Source organism: Durio zibethinus, chromosome 2, assembly GCF_047325235.1.
Source record: "Durio zibethinus cultivar Kanyao isolate XHJ-2024 chromosome 2, ASM4732523v1, whole genome shotgun sequence".
Taxonomy (NCBI): Eukaryota; Viridiplantae; Streptophyta; class Magnoliopsida; order Malvales; family Malvaceae; genus Durio; species Durio zibethinus.
The window spans coordinates 9322962-9345604 of record NC_143163.1 but is presented as its reverse complement, the minus strand read 5'-3'; the positions used below and the strand labels follow the sequence as shown (position 1 = coordinate 9345604).

Here is a 22643-nt window from a genome sequence, read left to right as displayed (position 1 = left end):
GCTTTATAGATAGAGTAACATATGAATATATATATATATATATATATATATATATATATTAAGATGCTGAATTATGCGAATTTTTTGACAAATGGTTAATGTTTTTTTCTGTCTGGATTTTAAATGTTTCTGTTTTTGGCTGAGCATTGATCTCATGGTTCTTCATCATAGCAAGCTATGAATTTTAATTTAATTGTGACAAATTTTGATCCCATTTATCTTAATATAAATACTATTACTTCCGTTTATGCTCTGTGATGGATGGAAATAAACTAGTAATTGGTTCTTCAAGTAGCCCTTGAAACAAATTTTTCATAGCTGTCTTTAGGATACCGTTCGCTAGTATATGCAGATAATTCCATGTTCTGAAAGCTGGTAGGTTTTTCATTCATTAGAATATTTGTTAACTGATTTCCATTTGCGGTTTAACTGTCAAAAATGCATTTGAAGAAAAGAGTGCAGATTCATAAATTTTCATTCCAAAAAAACTGGTTTCAGAGGACTATGCAGTAGTGATCCAATAATATAATTAAGCGTTTGTTCAAATTAAGTTATGCATTTTATTTAGATTTGCTAGTGATTGTTATATTTTCTACGTCTCTTGATAAGAACGGCCCAGAAGTTATCCATGTAACATAAATTATATATGTTGTAGAAGCGTTGAAATAAACATGCTGATTCAAAACCTAGAAAATAGGCTGGTTTTGGAGCAGTATGCAACCATGACAGTGGTCCATGGCTTAGATGATTGATTCCTGCCTGAAATAGGTGTTTATCCATGAGTCTATCAGGTTGCAAAAATAATCCTCCCTCGCTGTTCCAATTTACTCAAGCAAGATGATCTTGCGTCCGGTTCCACTGCAAAATTATCCTTTAAAACCATTATACTCCAAGATTGGGACGTGAGAAGATGACCGAATGGGTGACTAAGTGGAGGAAGCTGCTGTGGGTTACTATATTATGGCCTGTGCGAGGAATTGGAGCTGTGTCTGAGTATGGATAATGCTAAGGCGGCCTTCATTGAGATGGTACATCTCATTATTTATTCTAGTTAAAATGTCAAAGATGCTTTACCAAACCGACACCACACGTTAGTTTGCATAGCTCTCTTATGATATTCATAGTTCTTGTACATAGAAATCACGATCCTAGATAAGCTGTGAGGTACGGTTTATCTTTTTTTGTTAAGCCACCGACAGACAGCATTAGTATATGTCAATCAACATACATAAGCAGTAAATATAAACTGAGTCCGTTGCTATTTTTTTCTTGTCAAGGATGGCAAAGCAATTACAAATTCCATTAAAGAGTTATATAAATATTATATGTATCAATGAATCATATAATAACACGTCTCAACAGGATACTGAACTTGCAGTTAGTGTAGTGTATCTTTAGGAGTTGGGCCTTGGCCGGAGCCACAAAAGTCAATAACCAAACACAGTAACTTGATCTTCCAAGGAAGGACCCAATTCAGTACCGTAAGAATGGATATAGAAATGACAACCTTCGTCTTTGTGCGTCATGACTTGTTTCCTTAATGTGTACACATGCACCCATGAAATTTCAAGACCAACAAGCCATCAAATCAAAATTTCTACCTTTAAACCCATCCATCCAATCGAGGGAAAATTGCGGAAACGACGACACCTGCGGCCCCAGCCCTTCCAGCGAATGCACCTTCATGAGTTGATCTTCAATCTAGTCTGGGTAGCAAGAAAATCAGATCAGTGCCAGGAGAAAAACGTCTCCTATTTTCTCATCAATCATTTCCTTGCCCCAAAATATGTACAGAAAAACCCTACATGAAACCACTACAGAGGTTAAAAAGTCACCATAAACTATAAAAAACGAATTCAATCAAAGCTAGGAAGGGCGATATGGAAGATACCACAGGTCTTTACTCTGCTCTTCCAACCATCAATCTGCTACTTTCTTTCAAGCTCCTGCTCAAGAGCAAGGTGCAAAAACCTCCCATTCTTGGCTACCTCCATCTCATGAAACCACCTATCCACCGTTCCTTCCTAAACAATTCTGAAAAAAATGGTGCAATAATCTCCCTCCGGCTTGGCTCTCGCCATGTGATTTTGGTTTCATCACCATCAGCTGTCTAAGAATGCTTCACCAAGAACGACGTTGTTCTAGACAACCGTCCCAAATTACTTGCAGCCAAGCACTTCGGGTAATACTACAAAATCATGACGGCCTCACCCTATGGTGATCACTGGCGGAACCTTTGCCGCGCCAGTGCCATGGAGATCTTATTACCAAACCGCCTTAACATGTTCCTAAGCATTAGGAAAGATGATATCAGACGATTGCTACTAAAATTATGGCCTGATTCAGGTCAGGGCTTTACAAAAAGTAGAACTTAGGTCGGGGCTTATGGATTTGGCATTTACCAATATCATGAGAATGGTAGCTGTCAAGTGGTATCAAGGGGAGGATGTAGCTGATGAAGAAGAGGCAAGGCAGTTTAAAGTGCTTATAATAGAGGTTTTTGAATGTGCTGGATTAACCAGCGCTAGAGATTTTCTGCCCATTTTGAATTGGATAAATGGGTACGAGAAGAGAGTAAAAAGGCTTGGTGCTACGTTAGATGGGTTTATGATAATTATATAAAATAGAATTATTTAGGCTTGTTTTTAGTGCTTAAATGATTGAGTTTTGCTTAGTTCTTAACAAAACAATGTTTATTTTACTCCTAAATGGCATAATTTAGTAAATCTTGAAGAAAATAATATATCTTGGAGATTCTTGATGATTTTTTGATTAATCTTCATGATTTTTGATGCATAACAAGTAATCTTGTGGTGTTCTTGATGAATCTTGATTTTCTTGAAAATTTTGAATTTAAAGAATGGTAAAAATGTTCAAGATTGGTTTTATAAAGTTTAATGAAATAGGAAAGATGTAATTTTGAAGAAAAATGAAGAAAATTCATGCAAAGAATTGAAGTAGGAATTTCAATAATAATGAAGGGCAAAATTGTAATTTCAAGTGATTGCAAGTCTATGATAGCTTATGTAGGTGCACATGCATGGGATTACCCATGAAGGCAATGGCATAAAGAGTTTTCATGTTGGTTAAGAAAGATGAGGTAGCAATTCTAATTACTTTTCCTACTTGTATTTGGATTTGCTATATGGATTAAGATTTGGTATTCTTATTCCTACTTGGAGTTGGATTGCATGAAGCAATTTAATTCCATTCTTTATAGGTGGTATTAATAAAGAATTCTATACTAAGCTAACCAATGATTTTTTAAGTAAGAATTTAAGCAAAGTCGTGAGGTTCATGAAGGATTCAAGATTGAAGAATTTGAAGCAATATTCAAAAGAAGATTGACTTATGTTGGTCGAATGCAATCTCTTAGTATGCAAGACTCGGTTATGGATTTTTTTTATGCATGATGTGAATTACTAGATGATGGATATGATCTAGAAGTCAATAATGGCGTATAATCTTTCTTTTTGAAGAGTTTTAGTTGGAGTAAGTTGTAAGAGGCATCCTTGGATTGAAGAATTCAAGCCCAATTGAAACTATACAAAGCTCTCTTGAACTTCCTTCTTGGCTGAATGCTCTAAGACATTCTTGGATTGAAGAGTTCAAGTCCAATCAAAATTATGCAAAGCTTTCTTGAAGTTCCCTCTTAGCTAAATACTTTAGGGCATTCTTGTGCTCGTAAACACATGATTAAGTTTTAGAATAAAGGGTGTACAAGGAGTTGGGGTGACAGACCAACTTATTAGTAATTTTTAGTTTTCTTGCTTTTAAGGTTTTTTTTAAACTTTCTTTAGTTTTTAAGTTTTGTTTTAAAGATTTCTTGTTCTTTTAATTTTTCAGTTTTTAAAATTAGTTCAATTACATTCTTTTTAAGTTTTTAAGTAATCAAATTCTGGTTTTAAGTTCTTTTTCAATTTAGCTAATGCATTTTAGTTTAAAGATTCAGTCTTTATTTTTGGTTTTGCTTTCTAGCTTATATAAGTTATGTTCTTGCTTTATTTTTGGGTAGATTTATTCGGTTAAGGTTCTATTTTGGTTCAAATAATTTAATTCCATGTTTAATCTTGATTTAAATATTCGGTTATAAAGTTAAAGATTGGATTTAATTTTGTTTTATGCTTAATTTGTTTAGGTTTAATTCTTGATTTATATGTTTAAGTCTTGCATATTTCTTTTGGTTTAAGTAGTTATTGATTTAATAAGTTTAATTTTCACTTGATTTTTAAGGTTCAATAATTTGGTTTAGGGTTTCTGTTTTAAGGTTTTAAGAAATTGCATAAGATTATGGTTTTAATTTTTAAGGTTTCATATATTGGTTTAGTTTAATTCTGTTTTGGTTAATTTTAGTTCTATTGCATGTTTAAAGGTTAATTTAAGTTTATTGCATGACTTTAGAGATAATTATTGTTTCGATTTAAGTTAGAATTGGATGAATTGTATGTTAATTTGATTGGGATTGCAATCAGTTTTGCATAATTAAATGTTTATAGTTTCAGTTTTCATTGTTTTGATTATTATTGTATGTTCGCTTGTTGTAGTTGCATTGATTTATGCTATTTCATGTTTAGTTGATTTCGATTTTGGTTTATTTGCATTATTTGATTTCAATTTGCATGTTTTTAGTTATCTATAATTTGTTTAGTTTATTTTAGTTTTGGTTTATATTAGTTTGCATGTTTTAGGTTTTAATTTTATTAGTTTATATTATATTTGATTTGATTTTTCTAAGTATAAGTGTGGCATATATAATTTTGATACTTGGTATCTCATATACATAATCTATGAAGGAAGATACTTTTATTCTTATCATTCTATTACTTGTACGATTCTGTGTGCTTACAGAGATTGCCTATCTGTTTTTATAAGGTTTGATTGATGAACGTCAAAGTAAGCAGAAGGGAAACATTATTATTGATATCTACTTTTATTGAAAGAATTGCAATTTGACTAATACACTGATTAGATCATCAAAGGACTTATACTAGTTAGTTGAATTCATTAATCCTCTTGTTCCTTTTGTTGGATATATATTTGTTTGAATTCTCTTAATTAGTCTATTATGACACTTTAGTTTGCTACATTATTATCATAACATTGGTTCAGGTGAAACTAAAAATATTGATGATGGTGATATTAATTACTATAACAATAAGATTAAAATCAATAATAAGATATGTGTTTAGATGCAAATGTAACAGTAGTAAAAAAAGGAAATGGCCATTAAGAAAATTAGATTTAAATTTGTATATAATAAAATTTATAATATAGATTTGATATTTTTAAATTAATAGATAATTAGAAAAATTAAAATTATTTTATTTCAAATAATATTTTGTTAATAAGTTAAAAATTAATAAAATTATTTTTACATCAAATAATACTGTTATTATTAAATATTTGAGAAATATTTTTATGTATATACGTTAATTTTATAAAAAATTATCAAATATAATGATAGTAAAGTTTTTTAATTCCACAAGTGAGGTTAAGATAATAATACATGTCTCTTAGTATATATTTAAAAAAAAAAAATTTTATTTTTACAAAAGCTTAAAAATGAAATAATAAAAAAACCTACAGGCTTAATGATCATTTTTTCTTTTCACTTCAATTCATTTTACCATTATACTATTATATCTAAATACATATTTTATTAAAGAAAAAATATTTGGTGGATGGTCATGGACTTGTTCTGTTAGCATTTCTTTTACTCGTTGAGCTTAATTATATATATATATATATTATATCTAGCTTAATTTCATGTAGTATGATAATAAACAAACATTTCAAAGAAACAAATTAAGTGGTAATATTACTTTGATTAGCTTAACAAAATCAATTTTTGTGCAGACTTTGGTGTTTGGAGAAACTGACACAACTATAGTTACATTAGAATGGGCGTTGTTTGCTTTGCTTAATCATCCTGATGTGCTAAAAAAGGCACAAGCGAAATTGGATGCTATAGTTAGCCAAGAAAGCTTAAGTGATGAACTACACATTTCTAAGCTACCTTATCTTTAAAATATCATATCCGAGACCCTTCAGTTGTTTCCAAATGCTCTTCTAGTTTCACATTTGGTGATTGAGGACTACAGTACTATCAATGGATATGATGTGCCTCATGACATGATCGTAATGGTCAATGCTTGGGCTATACACAGAGATCCTAAGTTTCGGGATGACCCATTAAAATTTAAGCTTGAAAGGTTTGAGAATGGAGAAACAAAAAGCTAAAAGCTAATGCCATTTGGAATTGAAAGGTCTTGCCTTGGGGAAAATCTAGCACAACGCATGGTGAGTTTGAACTTCGGGTCATTGTGATACCTCAACCCAAATAATAATTGGGCTAGACTAATACCAAAGCCCATCAATTTGTTAAGAAATTAATTAGTAAAAGACAAAAAGTTGATTTATTAAATGAAAGAAAACCTAACTATCCAGAAACAGAAAGGAAATAGGAGTTTTTTTTCCTCATCTTTCTTGGGGTTAAAGAATATGAAAGATCAAGTTAGCGATTCAAAATTGGAGACTACAATCAAGTTAATCTTCTAAAGGTGAGTATATGCCCTCTTTTATTTAAGAAAAAATATCATATTGATTACTATTATATGGAGTTAAAGTTTTGAGAGAAAAATCAAGAAAATTAATGAAATCTTTCATTAATCTTCATGATCTATTTGGGTAATTTACTGGGTTTTGTTTATTTCATGTCCTTAAGATTTATTGATGATTATTGAATGGAGTTTAAAGGCTGAAAGTGGGGATTTGAATTTTTAAAGATTAAAAGAGAACTTTTGTTTTTGGATGAGATGCTATTATCTAAAATAATGAATTGAAATATAATTTTGTATTAATGGATATATTATTGCTATGATTATTATATATCGTTGGAAAGCATGTTGAATCTACTTTCTAATAAAATAAATAGAATCGAATATGAGTTTTCATGAAGAGTTGTCTAATTTTTACTTAAGAATATACAGGTTGTAAGGTAGTAGCATCAGGGTTGAATACAAAAATTGTCTTAATTTTTGTACAAATAATTATAGATTAATCCAGATATGTTTGGAAAGATTATTGAGTTTACTTTCCAACAGAACTAGTGGAATTGAATTTGGAGTTTCGTATGAATAAATGTGTAATTTTTATTAGAAGGTATACAAGCCGTTTGGTAGCAGCATCTGATGTAGATTGCAAAAATTATTATAATTAATCCACAAGGAATCATATGATGGCCATATATGGTTAAAAAGCTTTTCGAGTCTAGTTTCTAACACATTAAAGAGATTTTAATTCTGAGTTGGATATCTTGACATATGGTCATTTTAGTTAAAGTAGTGTAGGCTGCCAGAACTAGTTACTTGAGTTATTTTTTGTTTGACTTAGTGTTTTGGTATACGCGGTCTCAAATGAGTTGATTAATTACTGTTATATTAAAATTATCTTGAATAGGCCATTAATTATTTAGGGAGAAAAACTAAGTGGTGGAATCGAAAGGAGGTAAATAGAATCTTACACATTTTGCTTATTTTCAAATCTCTGTATATATATATATGTGTGTGTTTCTAAATGAACGATTGTTTTATTTCATTATTTTTGACATATGAAAATAAGATCAACCATATGATTATTTTGCAGTTCTCTATATAAAGGATGGATCATGCTTATGAATGAAATGAGAAAATGATTTGTGTTTAAAGAACGATTTTATGATAACTATATTTTTACATCCTTGAGAAGTGGTATTATTGACACTAAAACTAGTTCTACGACCTTGACTAACGGGTAATAGTAGTTAGCATAAGGCCCTGGCTAACGAGCTATAATAGTTAACAATGATTATAAGGATGAAAATGTCGATACGACTCATGTCACAGGTTATAGCAGTGACTATAGCTAACAATAAACAAATGATAATGTTGATTTATGACGATTTTAAACATTGATCCATGATTTGTATAAAATATGTATTTGATAGTGATTTGTGATTTATAATTGGTGAATTGACATGTTTTGACTTTGATTTATGAATTTGTGAAATATTTGACAGAATGATGATCTTGAAATGTTTTGACATTATGATTTGATAAATATTTTGAATACTTTATATGATATGTGTGAAAATGATGTTTGATTCAGCAAAGTGTGTGAGCCTATATTTACTGAGCTATGATTTGCTCATTTCTCTTTTACCTTTCTTTACAGAAGAATAAGTGATAAGTTTGGTTAGTTTTGTGAGAAGCTAGAAGATGAAATGGAAAAGATTATTTAGTCGTTGGAGAAAATGTTGGCCAATGAGATCTTATGAGACAATTTTGTATTTTATATGGTTTGTATTTGGATATATAAAGATGTTTCATCAATTGGATTAAAGATATGGATTTTACTTGGTAGATTGTTTTATTGAAGAATTTTAGAATGGTTAAAAAAGAAAGCTTCGTATTACTTTAGGGTTTACTTTAAGGTAATATAATCATGTTGCGTCTTGGTCTCGGGGCGTGACAAAAAGTGATATCAGAGCTTAAGTTGTGATCTTTAAAGAATTTTAAAAGTTAGACTATGAGGAGACTTTCTTTAAAAGCCTAAGTTATGTTTCTTGGAGATTTTCTAAGAGTTTAAGTTATGATTTTTAAACTTTGTGAGATGTTAAAATGCTTATATTATGATTTTGAGTATTTTTCAAGAACTACGATTATGATCTTTAGAGATTTCTAAGAAGTTAGATTATGGTAATTAGATAAATGATGATTTTCTAAGGATGAAATGTATGATCTTTATATTGAAAGAGTTATTCTACAAGCATGATTATAATCTATATATTACGTGAAGATTTTTAAGAACTTACATGATGATGTCTGGATAATGTGATGATTTTTCAAGGACATAAGTTGGATTCATAGACTATAATGGTGAGTACAAGTAAATGATTCAATGAATTTTGGAATAGTTAAAGTTTTAATAAATTTTGAGGAATCAATGTATTTTGGTTGATATTTACATATTGCTTTTGGATCTTACAGTTAAGAGAAGGTGTAATTACTTTGATATAGTGCTATTTTACAAATTGAAGAGATTTTCAATGCAACTTATAATGAGATATATTTGATTAGTTAAAAGATTATTCAGAAGAACGATTTTATCATTGGAGATCCCATGGGTTTGAGAAAAGACTTTTTACTTAATGACATTTTGAAATTATTTGATAAGTGTTAAGTAAATCCATGATCATAGATTAAGATTGGAATATGAGTGTACATTGTTGGAATTAGAAGTATAGAATATTGGAGTTTGAATGAAAACATATTTTGAAATTTTGAAGTAATTATTTATGGGTTATAATGTTTTAGAATTTGCCTCGGTGGGTTTAGTCTAAAATATGATAATTGGGGTAAATAGTTTAATATACATAAAGAAGGATATTCACTTTATTTGATTCTACATTTTTATTGAGAAAGTATTTAAGATTTGATCATGCAAGTTAGACGTTTGTATAGTTAATTTGAAGTTTGATCATTAAATTCCTATTTGGGATGTATTGATTTTTTTTAATGGCTAAAATGATTAATTTGTGGTTATAGTTTCTAATTGAAGTATACTATTGAATTCCTTCAAATTTATATTTATGGAAAACATTGCCTATTGTGGTACAAGGCTATGTACTTAGCAAGGAATTAAATTTGTGGATAAAAATTGAAGTTGTGGTTATCTAGATGATTTAGTAAGGAAATTGGTTTTGAAGGAGTAATAGATTTACAAAAGAATATATATGTTTTGGCTAAGAATGATTGTTTGAATCTTACAAGTGCAAATGATTGTTTGAATTTTACAAGCACAAAAAATTGGTTGAAATCTTACAAGTGATGATTTTGTGTACTTGGTGATGCTAAGCATGTATTCGATTTTAGAGAAGTTTGAAAAAACTTCTAAAATAATGTGATGCATTTGGCTATTGTTCGTAATTATACTTTTGGTGTGAATTCAAGTATTTGGAGTTCTTATTGGTTCAAACTTTATAAGAGAATTGTTTTTATGGATTATGATGCATAAGTTTTGATTTTGACTTGGAGATGATAGCAATATATTTGGTAAAAAGAAAATTTGAGACATTATAATATTTGTGAGAATTATGGAGAATCAGTTGTTGTATGATAATTGATTTATTAAATTGAATGAACAATATTCGAAATTGGAGACAACTTTGATAACTAGAGATTTATGTATGAATTTACATAATGTAAATTTATAGATATGATCTATTGCATCAATTTCATATATTTTATAATAGTTAATTGGTAGAAAGTTTTATATTGACAGTGTAGAAAAAAAAAAAAGAAAATTAAAGTACCATGTGATATCTTTTTGGTAACTAAAGGATTTGTTGATACTATTATTCAGTGTTGAGGTTGTAAATGGTTATGATACCTGTTGTAAGGAGGATTACATGAAAATTTGTGGACCTATGTCTTTCTTGTTATGAAACATTGTTATGAAAGTTAATTTGTTTGAATTTAATTGAAAGAAAATATCAAAGTGCGCAGTGGAAGCCTGATTTGATTTAAGTTCTAAATTGTTATGCTATTATTAGTTGAGAAAGTGATGAATCTTTAATAAATACGGACTAACAGATTTTGGATAAGAATATTTTTTGTTCCTTCTAGTTTAGGCGTTTTATCATTGATAAACATTCTTTTAAACAGTGCTTATCTTGTGACTTGAAAAGAATTTTTTTTTTTTTATATAGCAATAGTCATAAGATAAACATTCAATGATTCATTTTTAGGTTTTGAATGGAAGTAAATCTAAATCTCAAACTTATTGGGATAAAAATGAGTAAGAAGAAACTTTTATTTATTGAACTTATGGAACAAATGGCTGATAAATTTTGGTTGATTAAGTAATGGTCTAAAGTAAGCAAAAGAATTATACTAGAATTTGGAGATATAATTTATAGCTTCAAGTGGTTAATTATTTATACTCGTTACGAGGATTATAAAGTAAGAAAAATTAAGTTTGTATTATGTAAGAACATTTGAAGTTCTTGGTAAAGTGAAAGAAGTTCAAAATAAAGAATATTGTCACCTTTGATGTCAAGTGTACATGATAAATCTATGTTAATAGAATATTAAAGAAAAAGCTATGTGGTTGGATATGAGTATGAAGAATTAGAGATGTTATAAGCTTTAACATATTGAAAATATTTTTTTCGAATGGTTGATTGAAGAGAACAAATTTTAAGGCAAAGTGATTACTTTTGTCAAAGTTTAATGAAACAATCCTACGGCAATAGAAGTGATTTCAGAAATGGAGGAATAAGATGTAGATGTAAATCAAGTTTTGAGGACGAAACTTTTTATAAGGAGGGGGGAATGTGATACCCCAGCCCAAATAATAATTGGGCTAGACTAATACCAAAGCCCATCAGTTTATTAAGAGACTAATTAATAAAAGAAAAAAGGGCTAAGTTATTAAATGAAAGAAAACTTAACTATCGAGAAACAAAAAAGAAATAAGAGTCTTTTATCTCATCTTTCTTAGGGTTAGAGAATATGAAAGATCAAGTTAACGATTCAAAATTGGAGAATGCAATCAAGTTAATCTCTTAAAGGTGAGTATATGCCCTCTTTTTATTTAAGAAAAAAAAGATCATGTTGATTGTTATTATGTGGAGTTAAAGTTTTGAGAGAAAAATCAAGAAAACTAATGAAATCTTTCATTAATATTCATGATATATTTGGGTAAATTATTGGGCTTTGTTTATTTCATGTCTTTAAGATTTATTGATGATTATTGAATGGAGTTTAAAGGCTAGAAATGGGGATTTGAATTTTTAAAGATTGAAAGAGAAATTTTGTTTTTGGATGAGAAGCTATGATTTACAATAATGAATTAAAATAGAATTTTGTATTAATGGATAGATTATTGCCATGATTATTATATATTGTTGGAAAACATATTGAATCTACTTTCTAATGAAATAAACAAAAGTCAAATCCGAGTTTTTTATAAAGAGTTATCTAATTTTTACTTAAGGATATGCAAGCTGTAAAGTAGCAGCATCAGGGTTGAATTATAAAAATTATCTTAATTTTTATACAAATAATTACAGATTAAGCCAGATATGTTTGGAAAGCTTATTGAGTTTATTTTCCAATAGAACCAACGTAATTGAATTTGGAGTTTTAATTATGAATAAATGCATAATTTTTATTAGAAGGTATACTATTTAGCAATAGCATTTGATGTGGATTACAAAAATTGTTATAATTAATCCACAAGGAATCACGAGATGGCCATATATGGTTAGAAAGTTTTTCGAGTCTAGTTTTTAACGCATTAAAGAGATTTTAATTTCGAGTTGGATATCTTGAGCTATGGTCATTTTAGTTAAAGTAGTGCAGGCTGTTAGAATTAGTTACTTGAGTTATTTTTTTTTTTTTTGTTTAACTTAGTTGTTTTGGTATAAGTGGTCTCCAATGAGTTGATTAATTACTGTTATGTTAAAATTATCTTGAATAGGCCATTAATTATTTAGAAAGAAAAGCTAGGTGGTGGAATCGGAAGGAGGTAAATAGAATCTCACACACTTTGCTTGTCTTCAAATTATATATATATATGTTTCTAAATGAATGATTGTTTTATTTCATTATTTTTTATATATGAAAATAAAATCAAGCATATGATTATTTTACGGTTCTCTATATAAAGGATGGATCATGCTTATGAATGAAATAAAAAAATGATTTATGTTTAAAGAATGATTTTATGATAGCTATGTTTTTACATCCCTGAGAAGTGGGATCATCGACACCAAAACTAGTTCTACGACCCTGGCTAACGGGTAATAGTGTTACCAAAGACATAATCATATAACTCTAGCTAATAGGTAATAATAGTTAGCATAAAGCCCTGGCTAGTACGTTATGATAGTTAGCAATAATCATGAGAATAGAATTGTCGATACGACCAATGTCACGGGTTATAGCAGTGACTGTAGCTAACAACAAACGAATGATAATGATGATTTATGATGATTTTAAACATTGATCCATGATTTGTATAAAATATATATTTGACTATGATTTGTGATTTATAATTGGTGAATCAATGTATTTTGACATTGATTTATGAATTTGTGAAATGTTTAATAGAATGATGATTTTGAAATGTTTTGACATTATGATTTGATGAATGTTTTGAATAGTCTATATGATATGTATGAAAATGATATTTGATCAGGTAAGGTGTGTGAGCCTATACATACAGAGTTGTGGATTACTCATTTTCCTTTTACTTTTCTTTACAGATGAGTATGTGATAAGTTTGGTTAGTCATGTGAGAAGCTAGAAGATGAAATGACAAAGATTACTTAGTCATCAGAGAAAATATTGGCCAATGAGATCTTATGAGACGATTTTGTATTTTATATGGTTTGTATCTGGATATATATAGATGTTTCATCAGTTGGATTAAAGATATAGATTTTACTTGGTTGATTATTTTATTGAAGAATTTTATAATGATTAAGAAAGAAGGCTTCGTATTACTTTGGGGTTTACTTCAAGGTAATATGGTCATGTTTTGTCTTGGTCTTGGGGCATGACAGTCATTGTTCCAATGTTTGGAGTGGAAGAGGGTCAGTGAAGAAGAAATTGACAAGGCTGAAGGTGATCGACTCACCATGCCAAAGGTTAAGCCATTAGTGGCCATGTGAAAGCTCACTCCATCATGAACAAAATTTTCAATGAAAAAAATGTCCCTGGCCACTATTTTAGATGCTTTTAGTTACTGCTATATATATAATTATTGTGCTACATGCATTTTGTATGCTTTATATTTTATAAGAAGATAAGTTATATTAGATACATTATTAGTGTATAAATTTTATATATTATTTGATTCTCTGATAGTATATAGAATTTATATACTACTAATATATCAAACATAATGTGTAATAAGATTCTAGTGTGACTTGAAAAATAGATATCATCATTCTTGAAGCCTAGCCATTATTATAAAGATATTACGAATATATAACCATATATATATATATATATATATACACTATCTCCTATAAGTATTAGTAGTGCTGTTTTATAGAGTTATTTTTAATGTAAAAAAATTCACACCTAAATTTTTATTATAAAATATCATTTTGATAGGAGATACTATAGGACTATGCTACTAGTCAACAAAATGGAAAGGTTTGGATGAGTGAGCCATTCTTGAAGGAGTCTGTGGTAATTGTGGGTCTCTCTTTCCGAATTTGGAAATTGGCTCATGATGTACAATAGGCTGAAATTGCCTCGCATGTGATTAAAATGGTCTATATGATTTTTGAGGGGACAACATTTTGTTGTCATTTGAAATTTTTGATGTCAATAATAAAAAAAAAATTAGTGCACACATATTTGTCATAATGTTTAAGTTCAAGAATATGTTATTATACATAAAAATTATGAAGTTGTTATCAAATTTTTTTTACCTAAGTATGATTAGCTATTTATGTGAATTTATTCCTTTTAAGTTTGTTTTAAGTGTAAATTAAAGATCTCTAAAAAGATAGATTTTGTTCTATATCAACATAACTAAATTCGAAAGTCAATTACATATAGGAACAATGTCCAAATTTGGTACCAAATTAATTATATATTATCTTATTTAAATCTTAATCAAAAATGATTTTTCATTAATTTCTATAGTTAAATATTGGAAAAAAAATCTTTTGGCTTTCATAAAAATTTTTTTTTTCTCACTTCAAGAATATTTAAAATAAACTCATTGTTTACTTAAAGAGACTTTATAATCAAATTTATTAAATATCTTATCAAATTCAAATTCTTTTTATTTATTTACAGCACATTGTCATACAAATATTGTATCAAAATATCATGCAATGATATAATCATGCAAAACAAATCATGCAAATATATAATAAATCATATAAAAAAAACACAATAAATCATGCAAATAATAAATAATAAATAAATCCTGCAATAATAAATCATGTAAATAATAAATGAATTATGTAAATATATTAATCATGCAAATAATAAATATACAAATAAATTAGACTCATGCAAATAAATTAAAAATTATTAAAAAAATCATTAAACAAAAAAACACCATGCAAAAATATCACCAAAAAAATCATGCAAATCAAAACATGCAAATTATAAACATTACCAAAATTTATCTTTTTTTTTTCTTTTCGTTGTCACTCTTAATTTAATCAACAATTAAAATAAAAAATAAAGAAGAAAAAATAATAAAAAAAATAAAACAATAAACCAATAAAATAAAAATAAAAAATAAAAAATAAAGAAAGAAAATAGCAATCGAGTAGGGTTTAAGTGGGTTGACATATAGATCTACTCCATGTCAAAGCGTAGATCTTGAACTCCCTAAACAACATTGTTTGGTGTTATTATAAAAGTTAATTTTCAACCTTTTTCCTTAGAATTGCCTTTTTGCTCTTCTCTCCAACTAAGATTTTTTCCTCATTTTCTGGAAACCATTGTAAAAGTCAATTGATTCCAACTTCTAGTCACTAATTCCAGATTCTGGTACTGAAAAATTTAACTAACCGTTGGTTAATTCAAGCTTTTCCTACAACTCAGCCACGAAAATCCTTCGACCACCATGATCCCGCTAGAAAATTCAAACTATCACTAAACAATTCAAATTCAAAGCTAGAAAAACCTAGAAATTTAAATTGAAATCCAAAAAATCCAAACAAATTAAAAAATTCAAAGATTATCCTAGAAATTCAAAACACAAGCCCAGATTTGATAGAACCCAAAATAAATTTTCACAAATTGACCCTAAATTCTAAAATTTCAAACAAAGTTCAAAATCCTAGAAACATAAAAACTTCAAAACAACTCCAGAATCAAGAAATCAAACTAAGAACCTAAAAAATTTAACCAAAATTAAACTACTACTACTACTACTACTACTACTAATAATAATAATAATAATAATAATAATAATAATAATAAAATAATAATAATAATAAAAATAATAATAGTAATTTGGGCTTTTAATTTTTTGGACCTAAAATAATATCATCAATTGATGACCAATTAAAATCAAAGCCTATTTTGATCTTGAAAATTTTTTTAGACAAAATGAGGGTGTTTACAATTGCTTGTCTTTGCATTTTTTTTATGAAAAAGGAAGTGTAAAAAGATAAAAAAAAATCTATTCTTTTCAAGTCAAGAAACATTAGAAAGGAAAATTGATATAACTCTTTTTCAATAATGGCTTTGAAACTTTCAAAAAATAAAATGTTTTTCCTATTGTAGGCTTTGGAACTTTCAAAAAATAAAATATTCTCCCCTACCGAAGGCTTTGGAACTTTTGAAAACTAAAAAAGATATCTAAGGTTTTCAAGATCATTTCTTGAGGTCTTATAAATTATTCTTATATTTGAAAAAACTTTTCCTTAACAGAGGTATTGAAACTTTAACAAATGTTTTACCTTAAAGTGATTCCTTTCATCTCAACTAGTTCATCATTTCATAATATAGGGCATTGAGAGTACTGACATAAAGAATTATAGTCTTTTTTTGTGAATGTGGTTAAACTTAGGCAGTAGCATTTATCCATCTTTGGATATATTCTTTGAAACTTTTAGTATCTTTCTTTTTCATGCTTTATATGGATAAATAATTTGGTGACAAATTTATGATATGTTTGTATTAGGCAATAAATGCCCTTGCTAATTCCCTCCAGCCATGGATGTGAATCTTATCCAATTTTATATACCATTTGGCAATAGAACTAGTGAGATTGTATTGGAAGACATGGATGAACAGCTTCTCATCATGTGTATGTGTAGCCATTTTAAGGTAGTACATTGTCACATACATTATGAGGTACTTTGTTCAATCATATTTTTTGAACTCAAGCACATTGAATGTTGGTGGAATCACCACATCATGAGCTAACTATAGTCCAATAGCATCCATTGATCCATAGAAATCTGTTCCTACAATAGCTTTAAACCTCTATTTTATTATATCCATCTTTTGAGATTTAGGGCCTTTTTTGGTTTCTATAGTGTTTATCTTCAGCTTTTTTTGCTATTTTAAAATTTTGACATCAATAACATGAGCAATATGAGTAGTTGTAGGTATGTCAGTATACATATAGAGATAGTTGTAGTAAATGGCAATTGGTGTTGGGTTCTTTGAGATACTCGTGTTGAGTATGGGCCAAAATAAGAAGGATATAATGGATCACTTTCATTTTAGACCATAATTTCGTTCACCACTTTCTTCGCTTTATTCATGTTTTTTAGCAACTTAGTAATAGTTTCTAATTGTCTCTTTAGTTTTTCTTGTGCCTCTTCTACTTTTTGGATGCAAAGAGCTTATTCTTCTTCCATGATCCTTGCTTGGTATTTAGTATTCCAGTGCCTTAGATTATTTAAAAATTGAGCTATCATTGAACCTTAATTTATCACAGTTCAGGTGCATATTTAGAGAGATATTTATGAAACCATTTTATATTTAAATTATGTATGAAAATGAATGAATGCATGAAAGCAATAAGGAGGATTTACTATATAACAAATGTTAACAAGAAAAATCTTTGTTAAATTAGAAGTTGTGTTTAACCAAATCAAAAATTACATCCATAGAAAGTCTAAAGTTTATTATGGAAAAAAAATCCTTAATCTATTAATATTGGCCTTGTTCTTTATTGAAAAAATCTAATAGTCCTTGGCCATGTTTTCTAACTGACAGCATATTCATTTTCCACTCTTCCATCTCTCCTATGATATCTTTGGTTTTATAAGTAGCCAAAGTGATTTGATCGAATAAATATTCTAATTGGTCATGTTTCTTCACATATACCTCTTTTGCTTACTCACATTCCTTAGTCACAGCCTCTATTTATTTCTAATTTCAACATTCTTATTTAGCATTTGGATGTGCTTTTATGTCTCAAAGAGTGCTTTTTCACTTTATTGCACCTTTGCTTGCAATTATCCATTTTCTTTTAGAAGTTGGGCTAACTCACAAGTTGTGGATAAGTGTGCAATGTTAATGTAAGTGAACAAACTCTTTCATTCATTCATTTCTCATTTGAATGTTTGAACTTCCCTTTAAAACATTTTGTTTGCAAGCTTTAATTCTTCGAACTTCTTTTTCTAGCTAATAGGAGATTTTGCTAGGCTCTCAATGGGTGTAATTAAGATTTTTTTGTTAAAATTGTTTTATGGCAATCACTTTTTATGACAAATCTAATGATGTAAATGCATGCATATATAATAAAAGAAAAGTGTTAGAAAACATAATATATATAAAGATAAAATACAATTTAACAAGTAGAATAGTAATAAATGTTCCATTATGTGTCTTATTTAAGATTTTCTAACAAAACAGAAGGCAAGGTTCTAACTTAGATTTGGATCCTTAAGGTTTATTTACATGCTGGATTCAAAGGTTTGACAATCTAAAAGCTTTCACATTATTCTTTGCATCATTGTGCATTACTCACTGGTAAGGTACCCTAATCCTTACCCATGATTATAAGCTCAAACGAAAATGGTTCAATTTTAGTAAGAATTTTCGCTAGCTCACACGGAGGTTATCATTTAATAAGAGTGTAAGTATTTGCTCCCTCTTAAAAAAGGACAAAACTAAGGTCTAGAGTTATGCATGAATTCAAATGCGGAGTGTGTAATGGGACATGCCAACCCAAATAATCAAATAAATTAGTACTACACATGTAAAATAAAAATCTACAAAATAAACAAATAAATTAGTACACATAAAGAATAATAAGCTACAAAATTAAACAAATGGGTTAATGCACATGAACAATCATAAACAATCACAAAATAAAAACCATCAATGCAAGGTTTAAGATAATACATAACAAACTAATGACTTGATTCTCTAATCATTTCCAAAGGAGTCACCAAACTATCATAACGTTCAAGTTTGAAAACCTGCCATTAGATATAAAAATTTTGGAGTGACCATCAATCTTTTTTACCTATGTGTGATTAGCTATCTATGTGAATCTATTCCTTTTAAGATTGTCTTAAGTGTAAACCAAGGATCCCTAAAAAAATAAGTTTTGGTCTACATCAACAGAACTAAATTTAGGAGTCAGTTATGTATAGAAAAGGTTTTAGGACCCCTATAGTGCACAAATTTGGTACCAAATTAGTTACATGTTATCTTGTTTAGGCCTTAATCAAGGATGATTTTTCATTAATTTTTATATTTAAATATTGGAAAAAAATTCTTAGGTTTTCACAAAAAAAAAAAAATTTCTCTCACCTCAAGAATATTCAAGATAAATTCATTGTTTACTTGAATAGGTTTTGTCATTGAATTTATTAAATATCTTATCAAATTTAAATTCCTTTTATTTATTCATAGCACATTGTCATACAAAAATTCTATCAAAATATCATGCAATAATATAATCATGCAAAACAAATCATGCAAATATATAATAATCATATCAAAAAATTATAATAAATTATGCAAATAATAAACAATGCAATAAGAAATCATGCAAATATATTAATAATGTAAATAATAAATTATGCAAATAAATTAGACTCATGCAAATAAATTAAAAATCATTAAAACATCATTAAATAAAAAACACTATGCAAAAATATATTATTCATGCAAAAAATCACCAAGAAAGTATGCAAATCAAAACATGCCAATTATAAATATCTTACTAAAATTTCTCTCCTTTTTTTTTTCTTTTCCTTATCACTCATAATTCAATTAACAATTAAAATAATAAATAAATAAAAACCAAAATAAAAAATAAAAAAATACAATTAAAAATAAAACAAAAATAAAATAAAAATAAAAATAAAAAATAAAAAGAAAAAAAAGATGAAACTTGAGATCGAGTTGGGTTTAAGTAGGTTGACATGTGAATCCAGTCTAGGTCAAAGGGCGGACCCTAACTGTCCTAAATGACATTGTTAGGCACTACTATAAAAGCTAATTTTAAGCTTTTTTCATCAAAATTACCTTTTTGGTTCTCTCTCCAGCCAAGATTTTCTCTTCCTTTTCTCTAAAAACCCACCATAGAATTCAACTTATTTCAACTTCCAGCCACTAATTCAAGATTTTGATACCAGGAAATTCAATCAACCATCAGTTAATTCAAGCCTTTCCCAGATTTGCGCATAACATAGCCATGAAAACCCTCTAGCCACTGTGATCTCAGTGGAAAATTCAAACTATCATTGAAAAATTCATATCCAAACTTAAAAGTCCAAGAAATTCAAAACGAAACTAAAAAAAAAAAAATTTAGAAATTCAAGGACTAGCCCATAAATTTAAAACACAAACCTAGATTTGACAGAACCCAGAATCAAATAGATTTCCACAAATTGATCCTAAATCTAAAATATTGCAATCAAAGTTCAAAATCCTAGAAACGAAAAAACTTCAAAAGAATTCTAGAATCCACAAATCAAACTAGGAACCCAGAAAATTTAACCCAAATTGCAAGCTCTCAACAATTTCAAATATTAAACCCAAACTGTACCCAAATAAATTTCTTTAAGCTTCTGTGATTGCTCTAATTCCTTTTTCCTTATTGCTTGTGCACTAATTGCTTGCTGCTTCTTGTGTGCTTGTGTCCCTTTAATCATAGATTGGGTCTTTTTTATGGGAATTAAACCCCTTTTAATTTGAAAAAAAATTCAATTCTTATCGAATATAGGATTTCACTTAGGATCTTATTTTCTTTGTAATATTTTCTTTTTGCATGAATTGGGCGTCAAGTATTTTCTGTAAACAATCAACCATTTAATTTGCCTCTTTCAACCGAATCCACAACCAAATCCAAAGTTTTTCTTTTACAAAATATCACTTATTTTTTTGCATTTCTGACTTTTTTTTTTTAACTTTGACTAAAAATAAAAAAATTATAAAATTAAAATCTAAAATCTAAAATAAAAAATTAAAACATAATAATAATAATAAACTTTAATTTTTTAGATCTAAAATTTAATGTCATCAATCCAGACCACATTAAAATCAAAACTTATTTTGATTTAAAAAATTTTTAAAACAAAATGAAGCCTCTACAATATGATTAATTGCCGACAACAGAGCTAGACTAATACAATGCCAATGCCTAAGCCTCCCTACTAGGTTTTCTTAGCGCGGTTTTCTAGCTAGCTGAGCAGTTTTTTGTTCTTTTCCATATTAGCTATTCATTGGCAAATAAAGTAACTGTTACACTTCGGTTCAATCAAGCTAATATTTATCCATTCTACTTGGTCAACGTAAAAAAAAAATTAAAATGAACAAAAGAAAAACAAATCAATTCTTCCAGGGATGGAAATTACTTTAGCATACCAAAATATTATATGGTCCATGTCTGCTGTCTTAAATTTATTACTTCCCACTGCAAAGTAGTAGGTTTGTTTGGTTTTTAGAATATAGATGTGTTTGTGATAAAGGAATTAATAAAGAGGAAAATATGCCATCCATTGTGCATATGATCAATAGGTTTAAAACTAATCCGCAATGAAGCCAAACGGCAGCATCTTGGTTGACTCCCTAAGGTTACATTAGGAACTTTAGGCAAGAAATTAATAAGGAGAGCCATAAAATTTCAGTTTTAAAATAAATTAATATAAACCTTGACCGAATTTAATTTTGTAATGAATATAAGTATATGTTAATGAATTTAATTTTATAAAGCTTCTTAATTTGTGTCAATTAGTTTTAATGCTATATCAAAAGTTATAGGTCATGTTTTTTATTTTTTATATTTTAAGTAGATCGAATTTTAGAATAAAAAAAAAGATTATAAATGTTAATATTTGAATTCTAATACTATTGGATTACCATTCTTAAAAATACTTTTATGAATCAACTAAATTATATTTCAAGTTAAATCGTAAACATGTTAGTGATCTATTTTGCACTTTCCTAAGTTTTTAAATTCTTTAAAATTTCCTAGAATAGCACGTTATGAATTGCCCAGTGCAAACCCAATAACTCTAATTAACACCTAAAATCTGAAAACCACGAAATAAACAAAAAAAAAAGCAATTTGACCCACAAGCAAAAAATATATATATATATACTCAAATTACATTTCACTCAAAAGAAAATCTGAAAAAAAAATGACGAGAAAGAAGAAAATAAAAATTTACCTTTAAACAAGGAATTTATGGCAACAATAGCTGACCGAAAGTAGCGCAGTCAACGTAACACCCACATTACTAACAAAACCCAACTTTTTGTCGCCAGTGGACAAAAAGACAAAAGATTCATTGTGTTTTTTAATCTAGAAAGCAAGCATTCATAGATTCAAACGAAGTATGGTACAAAAGAACTCCATTAGTTTCAGCAAGTAATAAAGGGGATACATAGCCAGGAATATCATTAAAGACAACAAAATAAGAACCACTAAGCATATCTTCCATGGCAAAGTTGTTATCATTGCTGCATGTCTCGCCAGAAAAATATGCTCCATTGTAGTCTGTTAAAAACTCTCCAGTAGAGTCTTGCAATCAGAAATGAGGGTATCAAGCCAAAAATGAACCACATTATCATTGGTAATTAAATGATCATAGCTGTGGTATCTAACTTAATTTCAAGTTTTCTGATTCCCTCTTTTTTTGC

The 22643-nt window shown here is 28.4% G+C and overlaps 1 protein-coding gene across 1 annotated transcript; it reads left to right on the top strand.

Moving 5' to 3' along the window:
• The first annotated feature begins 1880 nt into the window (after window positions 1–1880).
• Window positions 1881–6240, top strand: LOC149519971 (cytochrome P450 81F2-like). The gene is made up of 4 exons (XM_089752069.1): window positions 1881–2108; window positions 2347–2574; window positions 5857–5970; window positions 6052–6240. Exons 1-4 carry the CDS (start codon window positions 1881–1883, stop codon window positions 6238–6240), a joined length of 759 nt encoding a protein of 252 aa, XP_089608195.1.
• Window positions 6241–22643: the final 16403 nt, after the last annotated feature.